At 38.2% G+C, this 12,559-nt stretch overlaps 1 protein-coding gene across 2 annotated transcripts; it reads left to right on the top strand.

Annotated features, from left to right (window-relative positions):
- gra (granulito) lies at nucleotides 1–9,276 on the top strand. Of its 2 annotated transcripts, none has more exons than XM_067449734.1 (7): nucleotides 1–135; nucleotides 1,124–1,194; nucleotides 1,294–1,334; nucleotides 1,468–1,579; nucleotides 7,735–7,844; nucleotides 7,966–8,042; nucleotides 8,415–9,276. In XM_067449734.1, the coding sequence occupies exons 1-7, from the start codon at nucleotides 71–73 to the stop codon at nucleotides 8,434–8,436; spliced, it is 498 nt and encodes a 165-aa protein (XP_067305835.1). In that variant the 5' UTR covers nucleotides 1–70; the 3' UTR covers nucleotides 8,437–9,276. The 2 variants fall into 2 exon arrangements, with proteins under 2 accessions (XP_067305835.1, XP_067305836.1); XM_067449735.1 differs by having other exon boundaries at nucleotides 8,169–9,276.
- The last annotated feature ends 3,283 nt before the right edge of the window (nucleotides 9,277–12,559 follow it).

Genomic DNA, 12,559 nt, shown 5'->3' with positions numbered 1-12,559 from the left:
TTTTTGTGTATGTTAGGTGAGTTCATCCAGAGTGATAATGAACGCGCAGTCACGAGCTCAGGCGGAATGAATGTGTTTGGAAATGACTGAGGCAGACACCGCACTGACAGAAGCTGGACGCTACAGTGAGAGCATGTAAGTTGCCAATATTATATTTACTCGTTTATTTTAAACCGATTGTGGCTTTCTTCTACATTTTTGTCAATCGTGAAGATGTTATGTGGGGGGTAAAAAAACTAGATTATCAAGGGAAAAGTTCGCAGTCATGGTGGCTAGCTGCTAGCAACACCGTTGATGCCGATTGATAAAGTTCAAGTACTTTTATTTATTTTGTAACATTTTTACGCCTGTGTCGGTTTTATTTTGACAATGTTATTCGCCCTTATAGTTTTAACATTTCTGTTGGACACTTTGATGGGTTTTCAAAAACTATTTTTGTCCTGACTCGCGTCGTGTGAAAGATTGCAACTGAATTAGATGTGAATAAAATATTAAATGTGTGGATTTGTGTTAGGGTCGCTTATCTACTAATATTTAATCTATCATCATCACGTTTACAGGTTTTTTTATATATGCATTACAAAAAGGCAGCAACAAATCTGCATCACCTTGCTCTAGATTGGCGACATCATCTGCCTCAGTTAATGCAGTGGACATTTGTCTGATGTTCGTGAAAACCAAGTAATATAGTACAGTTGTTGTACAATATTGTCCAGTTTAACTGTGATAACAGAGGCCTAGAAAACACCTGTTGCTTAGCTATAAATAACCAATTTTAACCTAAACTAAACATCTTTAACAATGTAACAATAAATTAATATAATCAAATAGCAGTTAACAGATCAAATTGACTTCACAAGGGCATAACAAATATATTATGATATTCTTATAAAGTATAGCAACCTATTTGGTTATTTTTCTAGTTTTACTCAGATTTGATCATTAAAAAGGAGGAGGGGTCTTTGTGGGAAGAATATTGACATCAGAGTATTTGATTAAACTTTTCTGAACTCCATGTGGAGTCAGAAATTGCCCAGACTTTACTTGTAAAAAAAAATGCATGCATTTATTACTTCATGAACTTTTTTCACACATTAATTTGCTTGAAATGTTTGTTCTTTAGCAGAAAAATGGACAAGAGGATTATAAAAAATCTGGAACCAGCAAGGCCACTGCGCCGCCAAGGTTCAAAATGTAAATATTTACACAAAGTTTGATTCTTAAAAATGCAAAACACTGTCATTTGATGCCAATTTTGATTTCTTATGTTTGTATGCTTCTTTGGATAAATAGTGCCTCAAAGCTGTGCTGAGATTAAGCCACTAGGAAAGCCAGTAAGACCTATTTTATTGTCCTAAGATATTGTCATATTTCAGAATTTAATTTTAGCTGCTGGCCTCTTTCTTTGCTTATTTAGTTTCTCTGAAAGTGTCTTTTCTGTCTAGTAACTGTTTTTACTGTTGACAGGACAACATTATTAAAGTGGAGCATTTCTATGAAATCCTGCATCTTCAAAGCACCAGCCCTCAACCAAAAGAGAAAGATGTGTGCCCACCTAAGCACACACTTCAAAATCAAGGTGTTTGGCATTTATGGTTCCATAAAGAAATGTAACATCCATTGAGCCTTTAAATTGGAGTTTTTTATTTTTTATTTTTTTTAAAGCATGTGTTTTGTACACTGTAAAAAATCCAACTTATGTTTTGTATGATAAATTCAGCTTTTAAAGTTTATTTAACTATTTAACATGAAAAAAGTTGAGATAACTCAAACAAAGTTTGTACAACTATTGACCCTAAGTTGAGAAAACTCAAAAATGTTCTGCAGTTGGTTGCCTTAATCTTTTATGGTTTCTCAACTTTTTTTTTACAGTGTATGGCATGCTTTCTGTGAAGTCAGCATAAACCCTACTCTGAAGTAGGAGCTAATTTAGTCACCCAAAAGGCGTTCCTATAATTGAAATCATTCCCAGGTCCTGCTGGGTGAACACACCAAAATCTGGGTACTTCTGCCAATAGGTATAAGAACTATGAAAATGTTCCTCTGCTACGAAAGCCTTTTGGAATCTTTATTTTTAAAGGGATAGCTCACCCAAAAATTTAAATTGTAACTTATTCAAGCTCAAGTTGTTCCAAACATGTATGAGTTTCTTGCTTCTGTTGAACACAAAAGGAGATATTTTTAAGGGGACATGCGACATGCAGTTGTTGCCAATCCCATATTAATTATCTTGATTTTATCAGATATATAAAAGCGATTATTTTGAAACATTTGAACTCCTGGAGGCTTGCAGTGACCCGTGGCTTTACCCGGTCAAAGAATACTCAGGAAAAATGTTCAGAAACGTATACAAACCTTGAAGGAATGTTTTTGGCACAGAAAAACTCTGTCATACATCCAACTTGGTTTTTGAAACTTTAGCCTTGTTTAGCAAAAAAATCTAACACTTTTAACAGTGTAAAATATAGCTCGGTGCAGGTATCATGCAGGTTTGTGCTGCACAACATCAGGAAGATCAGACCGTTCTTGTCCAAGTCCTGGTAATTTCTAGACTTGACCACTGCATTGTGCTTCTGGCTGGACTTCCATCATGTGCAATCAAACCGCTGAAAATGATCCAGAACGCTGCGGCACGGAACGTCTTGTCTTCAATGAGCCATGTCACGCCTCTTGATCTCTCTGCATTGGCTACCACTCGCCGCCCGCATGAAATTCAAAGCTCTGACTCTTGCTTACAGATCCTCCACAAGCTTAGCAACCGCTACTTCAACTCGCTCCTACAAGTCTACACCCCACCAGAAGCCTTTGCTCAGCTAATGAGGAGAGGTATGAAATCCCTTTCCAGAACTTCCATTCACTGTTCCCGGTTGGTGGAACGATCTTCCGTCCTCCATACGCATGACAGAATATCTCACTTTATTCAAAAGACAGGTAAAAACTCTTCCATGAGCACTTAATCTTATCATGAATTTTTTTTTTTAACTCTTCCTCATTTTTCTCTTTTCCCTCCCTATTCTAATTTTTGCTACTCTGAGTAATATCCAAATCTTTGTATTTAAGACACTTTTTGCGTTTCTTCGCCTCTTCATGACAGATCGCTTCCTGTACTCCTCAGTTGTAAGTCGCTTTGAATAAAAGCATCTACTAAATGCATAAATGTAAATAAGTCAGAATACATGAAATTGCATTAGGCATGCACTTCAAAGAAGGTTAGTAAGTAACAGTTAATGGCACCCATTGGCTTCTATAGCAGGAAAAAAATACTATGCAAGTCAATGGATGTTGTCAACTGTCTGGTTACCAACATTCCTTAAAATATCTTTCTTTTGTGTTCTATTGAAGAAGGAAACTCATACAGGTTTGGAACAAAATGAGGGTACGGGAATGATGATGCATTTTTTTGGGTGAACTATCCATTTAAGAGTTGTCTGGCTATCACCAGACCAAGCTCAATTTAAAATTGAACATTTGTCTGCTCTGTGTTTTCTACTGCACAAGAGGTGTGATCAACTGGCATTAATTAAATGACTCTGTATCCAATTGGATAGTCCTTTAACCAATCAGACCACAAGAGGCGTGATCAACAGGCAATGACCCATTGCTTCTACAGGTCCTTCTAAAAAAATTAGCATATGTCATAAATGTTCATTATTTTCCATAATGTAATGATAAAAATTTTCATATATGTTAGATTCATTGCACACCAACTGAAATATTTCAGTTATTATAAAATATTTCTTTTATTGTTTTAATACTGATGATTTTGGCATACAGCTCATGATAACCCAATCTCAAAAATTTTGCATATTTCATCCGACCAATAAAAGAAAAGTGTTTTTAATACAAAAAAAGTCAACCTTCAAATAATTATGTTCAGTTATGCACTCAATACTTGGTCAGGAATCCTTTTGCAGAAATGACTGCTTCAATGCGGCGTGGCATGAAGGCAATCAGCCTGTGGCACTGCTGAGGTGTTATGGAGGCCCAGGATGCTTCGATAGCGGCCTTAAGCTCATCCAGAGTGTTGGGTCTTGCGTCTCTCAACTTTATCTTCACAATATCTCACAGATTCTCTATGGGGTTCAGCTCAGGAGAGTTGGCAGGCCAATTGAGCACAGTAATACCATGGTCAGTAAACCATTTACCAGTGGTTTTGGCACTGTGAGCAGGTGCCAGGTCGTGCTGAAAAACAAAATCTTCATCTCCATAAAGCTTTTCAGCAGATGAAAGCATGAAGTGCTGAAATCTCCTGATAGCTAGCTGCATTGACCCTGCCCTTGATAAAACACAGTGGAGCAACACCAGCAGCTGACATGGCACCCCAGACCATCACTGACTGTGGGTACTTGACACTGGACTTCAGGCATTTTGGCATTTCCTTCTCCCCAGTCTTCCTCCAGACTCTGGCACCTTGATTTCCGTATAACATGCAAAATTTGAGCAACAGTCCAGTGCTTCTCTGTAGCCAGGGTAAGGCGCTTCTGCCGCTGTTTCTGGTTCAAAAGTATCTTGTCCTGGGGAATGCGGACCTGTAGCCCATTTCCTGCTCACGCCTGTGCACGGTGGCTCTGGATGTTTCTACTCTAGACTCAGTCCACTGCTTCCGCAGGTCCTCCAAGGTCTGGAATCGGTCCTTCTCCACAATCTTCCTCAGGGTCCGGTCACCTCTTCTCGTTGTGCAGCGTTTTTTGCCACACTTTTTCCTTCCCACAGACTTCCCACTGAGGTGCCTTGATACAGCACTCTGGGAACAGCCTATTCGTTCAGAAATTTCTTTCTGTATCTTATCCTCTCGCTTGTAGGGTTGCCACCCGTCCCGTGAAATACGGAATCGTCTTGTATTTTCAGGAAAAATGACGCATCCCGTATCAAAGCAATTTGGGGCGCGATTTGTCCCGTATTTTACATAGGTCCATCCGCATTGTGTGAAGATACGTCTTATTCTGCCCCTAATTGGGTCGCTGCTTTCGTTGGTTTATTTGATTGGTTTGTTTCAGGTTCACGGGCCGTGAATCACAGCCAATCGGAGTCAGAAGAGGAGGGGAGGGGACCCCGCCTCGCCGGTTCTTTTCTATATGGGCAGAATCCATTTGAAATGATGGCGGAGGCAGGTCCAAATACCCCCCGCGTCCAGCTGTAAAAGTTTCAGAGCAGAAACGCAAGCGGATGCAGAGGTACAGACGAGAGTCGGAAGAATTAAATATTTGGCTGGAAAGTGTCAGCGGCAATGAATACCAAGCCAATTGCACAATTTGTCGGCGAGTGTTTTCAGTGGCGCACGCTGGCCTGTCAAATGCAACAGCTCACCGAAATCAAAGCACTGTCGCACAGTTCTTCATACCTCAAGCATCTCCTGAGGCAGACAGTGTAATTTTTTGATGGATAACGTTAGATTTCATATGCTGCCTATTAAGAAATAATGTTAATAATGTAGGCTACATGAATGTGTTTATGGTATAATTTGTTTATTAAGGTTAAGTTGTACAGTCAGACACAAGCATTACTTTAATAAGATAGATAGATATATATATATATATATATATATATATATATATATATATATATATATATATATATATATATATATATATATAAAATAAAATTAGGACCTTTTAGGAATAAAATAAAAAACTATTTGTTATGCTTAACAAATTTAAATAATTGCATCATCCAATACTATAGAATTAACAATAGACTATATAAAACGGAATAATACATAAATATATTTACTTAACTTACCAAAAATAAAAATGTTAAGTGTTTTATTAAAATAAGAAATTATTGTAGATATTATATCATTTACAGTTATTTAGGTGTGGTTTCACTGTTTGGATGGTGTTACTGCAAACAATGACAAATATTATAGTCAAAATCTTTGTTCACAACACTATAAAATTACTCGAGTTAATTAGCAATTTCTTATCCTCCTCCCCTCTAGGTTACAGCAGCTGAGTTTTTTTTTCATTGTCATAGCTGTGTATTATACTGAGTGCATCTGTTCACACTGATTTCAATAGCAGATATCCTATTATAATGTCCATTGGTATCAATCTTAATATATATACAAATTATTAAAACATGTTTTAAGTTATGATATATGATATACCACCACTGCACTGGCACACCCCTCGGGACTGTGGTCATCGTGGCCCCGAGGGCTGCGGCAGGCGTCCCTTATTTTTCTGTATTGAAGGTGGCAACCCTACTCGCTTGAGGGTGTCAATGATGGCCTTCTGGACAGGTTCGGGTCGGCAGTCTTACCCATGATTGCGGTTTTGAGTAATGAACCAGGCTGGGAGTTTTTAAAATCCTCAGGAATCTTTTGCAGGTGTTTAGAGTTAATTAGTTGATTCAGATGATTAGGTTAATAGCTCGTTTAGAGAACCTTTTCATTATATGCTAATTTTTTGAGAGTCTGCGATTGGTTCCCGCAAAAGTGTAACAGAAGCAGTGGGAATGAATGTACAGGTTTCCAGACTGAGTTGCCGAGCAAAATCAAATCACAGGCAGATCAGGCTGGGTTTACCCAGTCTAATTTAAAGGACAACTCCGGTGAGAAATGAACCTAGGGGTGATTAACAGATGGTTACAGAGTAGATCGTTCTCTGGGATGCGTTTTCATGGAAATCGAATGTAAAGAGTTTTGTCTTTAAAAACAGATTAGCTAATAACACTAGTCTATTGGGCACAGAGTAGTGAAATTAAATCGCTAGTTAATACCACTAACAAGGCTCAAAATAGCCTCACACTAACACGGTAGCATAATGAGGGTCCCTACATGCAAACCGAAGCATTGAGAACTTTGTAAGAGTACAAACAGTTTAATAAGAAGATACTTTATAAACATAGTGCAGACGTGTTCACGGACAGGCGCCATCTTGGAAAACAGTCTCGACTCATCGAGCGACGAGAGCTCTGCTAAGTGATGAACTGTGACTTGGAATCTCATATGGTCCGTTGTTTCCGGAAGAAAACACTGAACACAACAGAGAAAATAAATAAATAAAAATAAAAATGTCCATGTTATTACATTTCACAAACTTAATTCCTATCGACCAGCTCACTTAGAACAGCGCTCGTACATCGATTCATTGAGACTGTTTTTCGAGATGGTGCCTGTCCGTGTACGCGTAATGCACTGTGTTTATAAAGTATCTTCTTATTAAACTGTTTGTAGTCTTACAAAGTTCTCAATGCTTCGGTTTGCATGTAGGGACCCTCATTATGCTACCGTGTTAGTGTGAGGCTATTTTGAGCCTTGTTAGTAGTATTAACTAGCGATTTAATTTTACCACCCTGTGTCTACCCTGTGCCCCATAGACTAGCGTTATAAGCTAATCTGTTTTTAGAGATAAAACTCTTTGCATTTGATTTTCAAGAAAACGCATCCCAGAGAACGATCTACTCTGTAACCATCTGTTAATTACCCCTAGGTTCATTTCTCACCGGAGTTGTCCTTTAAGTGTGTATTAACTCTATATATCTAATATATCTAATGTATATTAAAAGTATAAGGGAGGTGACTATATCTAGAATTACAAGTAAAACAGTGGGATGATATGAAGTGTTTTTATTTCACTAAAGTAGACTTCATTTTATATATATATATATATATATATATATATATATATATATATATATATATATATATATATATATATATATATATATATATATATATTTTTATTTATTTTTTATTTATTGTTATTTATTTATTTATTTATTTTACTGTAGCCGAAAGAATTTGCTACACTCGGGACTTCCTCATCAAGATGGCAAGTTGTCCAATGGCTAAGAAGAAACCTGAGTTTTTACCTGAACATCCAATCGTTTTGGAAAATGGAGTGAGTTCTCCACCGATTTAATTTTTATTTTAAATTTCAATTATTTGAAGCACTTTGTTAGGTGTGTGATAATGAAAATGCATCACACAACTTCTGATTATCATCTTTTCACCCAATCTAGAGAACCAATGAAGTGCCCAGATACATCCCCAGCTACAACAACAACATCAACAACAACAACAATGACGACGAGGACTTGTAAGTGCATATTAAAATATCAACTAATATCACAACCAATGCAAGAGCTTCAGTTGAAATGAGTAATGGTAAAGGTTTCACTTATGGGATGATTAACAGTTTATCTATTTACATTTCTTTTCATAGGGCTGCCTAATGTGGAATTTCTTAGTCTTTTTTAACAATGGTCTAAAACTGCACTGCATGGGGACCAAAGTCAAGTGTTCAAAAACATTTTTTTTTTTAATTTTCATAAGTTAATTTAAAACATTTCGTTGTTATAAAAGGTTAAAAGAGATTTTACTTAAGCTTTACAAATAAAAAACTGAGGTTTTGTAATGAAACAAAAATGCTGTCTTTAAATTGTAAACTCATCATTTGTATTCTGTTTAGGTGTTGCAGTGCTTTTTCCTAACCAGTTCACAGTACAGAGTGTTATATGATACTAACAGGATAGACGCCTTAATCCTTGCAAAAGATTCCACAACCTAATTTGTTTTAAACACTCTTTGTCCATTCTTGACCACACACTTTCATTTGACCTTATCAGAGGTTTGTGATGTCGAACTCAGGATTTTTGATCCTTGCATTGATAATGTAGGTTGTTTTACCACACTAAAACGGTGTTTTAGTTTCATGATCTGCTGTGTGAAAATGTAATTATTGTGGATATTTGGACTTGAAGTGATTAAGATTGAAGTGCACCTTAAATTATAGACGTCTAGCAAGTTCACAAGTCTGAGTTCTTCATTAGAGTGTTCACTTTGCCTAACACTGACATTATAGAGAGATTGAGGCTGGCAAGCAAAACAGAATTGCCAGTATCTTTGGGGATGTGGATGATGGGTAATGATAAGCTTTTTTTTTCAAGGTACAGTAAGTTATTTGCACTTTTTTGCAAACATATCACTTGAAAAGAATCTCTTTTGTTTACATATGCCTATGTTTGACATGTATTTAATTCATTGTTGTGAAGTGGATTGGAGCACAGAATAATTGTTTGTTGTTGTAACAGTACTGTAGCCCTTTCAGTATTACAATATTGCCTTGTTAGAGGTTACTAGAAAATGGTCAAGTAATCAACCACTCTGGATCTTATGCAAGGATTTCCCCCCCCATGATTTGCACATCTGGGCAGAGGCAATATTTGCTTTTTGTATCACACTGTAATCTGTCAACTCTTGTCTTAACTTGAAATTGGATTTATTTCACTAAATTCATTACACTCAGTAAATAAACATTTGTTTTAGTTGCTGCTCTGTTTAATTGTTTTTTTTCTTTTTCTTAATTAATTATAAAATTATATATATATATATATATATATATATATATATATATAATATTATAAAATAACACACACACACACACTATTTATAATATATATATATATATATATATATATATATATATATATATATATATATATATATATATATATATATATATATATATATATATATATATATATATATATATAATATAGTGAGGAGAATAAGTATTTGAACACCCTGCTGTTTAGTTCTCCCACTTGGAAATCATGGAGGGGTCTGAATATGTCATATATTGCCAGCAGCTAGGGCTGGGCGATATGGCCAAAAATTCATATCCCGATATAGCTCATTTGATATCCCGATAACGATATAGCAATTTTTCTGTTAATTCAGTTTATGAATAGTCTATACAAAATTGCAATGTGGAAATGCAGTTTGAAATGATATACAAAACATATAAAGGTAGTATGGACTACATTTTTATTTTATTTAGATCCTTTTTTCAAGCAAGACAGTTGGTAAAGTTAACACCTGCCTAGGGATGTTAACCGATGACCGTTTGACCTATGGTTGACCGTATCAACGTTGATCGATCAAAGTTGTCGGTTAAAAAAAAAGAAAAGTGATCTCTAAATTAGGCTATTATACAGTGGACTAAACGCTACTACAGTTAGCCATCTCATTCCAAAATCATTTTGTGTGAAGTGAACATATTCCTCACACTCAATTTTCCATAACTCGCCTGTTTGTACTTAATAAACCAATAAAAACATTTGACGCGAGGTCACAGCGCGCGCTCACAAGGTTTGCAAAAAGTAAACAGGCTAAAACACTGGTTAGAGCCAGAGCAGACGACAGTATGAAGCGTGCATTTCGCTTAAGATGGGCTTACATTTGGAAATATCTACATTTCAGTGGTAACACATAAGGTGTTGATCGTCTTTTTTTAATTATTGTTAGCACTACCTCGAACTAAAGCCGCGACGTCTCTTCGGAGCTGTCATTTTCTTAAATGAGCCGCGGCAATGTTTCAAATGAGCTTCTTACGCTAGACAAACGCCTTTATTTTCTAACGCCATCACCTTGACCAAACACCATTTCGAAACTAAGGAGCCATTGTCCTCAGATTACAAACAAGCTCCTCGGAAAAGCGTTTGCACTCGTGTTTCGCGCTGTGGGGGATTTTAAAAAAGTGACGGGAGTGCTAGGAGGACAGTGCGTGTGTATGTGTGTGTGTGAGAGAGAGATAGAGAGAGAGCTGGAGCGCGGCTCGCGGCTGTTATTTCAAATTCGCCATCCCTACACCTGCCATTAAAATATTTCAATATATGGCTATGGTGTGCCACGCGTAAAAGCCTGTTGCAGCGTCTGTGTCTGAAGTTTGTTTTGAGCGCTATGCCACCACTCTGGCATAATTACTCTGAGAATTACCCTGGTCTGAACCGCGTCTACTACCGTCTTTCTCCATGTTTGTTTATGTATTGCAGCGTGCATGGGCATGCCGCGCCGTGAGGTGCATCTTGACGTAAAGTTCTGCCGTAAACGCCTTATCGTGGCGTAAGCGATAGAGCCTTATATAAAACGATAGACATTTTCTATCGTCCAGACGATATATTTCGTCATATCGCCCAGCCCTACCAGCAGCCATATTACCCTGTACCCCAAGACTGGTTTCCCACTGAAGCTAAGCAGAGCTGAGCCTGGTCAGTACCTGGATGGGAGACCAACTGGGAAAACTAGGTTGCTGCTGGTAGAGGTGTTAGTGAGGCCAGCAGGGGGCGCTCACCCTGTGGTCTGTGTGGGTCCTAACACCCCAATATAGTGATGGGGACACTATACTGTCAAAGAGCACCGTCCTTCGGATGAGACGTTAAACTGTGGTCCTGACTCTCTGTGGTAATTAAAAATCCCATGGCACTTCTCGTAAAAAGAATAGGGGTGTAACCCCGGTGTCCTGGCCAAATTCCCTTGATTGGCCCTTACCAATCATGGCTTCCTAATAATCCCCATCCACTGAATTGGCTCTATCACCCTCTCTCCTCTCCACCGATCGCTGGTGTGTGTGGTGAGCGTACTGGCACTGTTGTACTGTGGCTGCCGTCGCATCATCCAAGTGGATGCTGCACACTGGTGGTGGTTGAGGAGAGACCCCTGACATGAGTGTAAAGCGCTTTGGGTGTACAGTAGTACATATGAAGCGCTATATAAATGCCTCATTCATCACAATATATGATTTTTTAACTATTTATGTGTATGATACAGCTGCAAATAAGTATTTGAACACCTGTTTATCAGCTAGAATTCTGACCCTTAAAGACCTGTTAGTCTGCCTTTGAAATGTCCACCTGCATTTATCCTAAATTAGATGCACCTGTTTGAGGTCGTTAGCTGCATAAAGACACCTGTCCACCCCATACAATCAGTAAGAATCCAAGTACTAACATGACCAAGACCAAAGGGCTGTCCAAAGACACTAGAGACAAAATTGTACACCTCCACAAGGCTGGAAAGGGCTACGGGAAATTGCCAAGCAACTTGGTGGAAAAAGGTCCACTGTTGGAGCAATCATTAGAAAATGGAAGAAGCTAAACATGACTGTCATTTTCCCTCAGACTGGGGCTCCATGCAAGATCTCACCTCGTGGGGTCTCAATGATCCTAAAAAAGGGGAGAACTCAGCTAAGAACTACACGGGAGGAGCTGGTCAATGACCTGAAAAGAGCTGGGACAACCATTTCCAAGGTTACTGTTTGTAATACACTAAGACGTCATGGTTTAAAATCATGCATGGCACGGAAGGTTGCCCTGATTAAACCAGCACATTTCCACATTGCCCGTCTTAAGTTTGCCAATGACCATTTGGATGATCCAAAGTAATTTGGTCAGGTGAGACCAAAATAGAAAGTTTTGGTCATAATTCCACTAAACTTGTTTGGAGGAAGAAGAACGATGAGTACCATCCCAAGAACACCATCCCTACTGTGAAACTTGGGGGTGGTAGCATCATGCTTTGGGGGTGTTTTTCTGCACATGGGACAGGGCGACTACACTGTATTAAGGAGAGGGTGACCGGGGCCAGGTATTGCAAGATTTTGGGGAACAACCTCCTTCCCTCAGTTAGAGCATTGAAGATGGGTCAAGGCTTGGTCTTCCAACATGACAATGACCCGAAGCACAGCCAGGATAACCAAGGAGTGGCTCTATAAGAAGCATATCAAGGTTCTGGCATGGCCTAGCCACTCTCCAGACCTAAACCCAATAGAGAATC

Source organism: Pseudorasbora parva, chromosome 7 (assembly GCF_024679245.1).
Source record: "Pseudorasbora parva isolate DD20220531a chromosome 7, ASM2467924v1, whole genome shotgun sequence".
Classification (NCBI taxonomy): Eukaryota; Metazoa; Chordata; class Actinopteri; order Cypriniformes; family Gobionidae; genus Pseudorasbora; species Pseudorasbora parva.
The sequence above is the reverse complement of the archived record's forward strand: the minus strand, read 5'-3'. Positions and strand labels throughout refer to the sequence as shown.

What these genes read in the sequence shown, in the direction of transcription:
- gra (XM_067449734.1), top strand. Translation starts at nt 71, where the DNA reads ATGTGTTTGGAAATGACTGAGGCAGACACCGCACTGACAGAAGCTGGA. An exon ending in GGACGCTACAGTGAGAGCAT is followed by an intron (nt 136 to 1,123) that starts GTAAGTTGCCAA and finishes TTTGTTCTTTAG; the next exon opens with CAGAAAAATGGACAAGAGGA. An exon ending in AACAATGACGACGAGGACTT is followed by an intron (nt 8,043 to 8,414) that starts GTAAGTGCATAT and finishes TATTCTGTTTAG; the next exon opens with GTGTTGCAGTGCTTTTTCCT.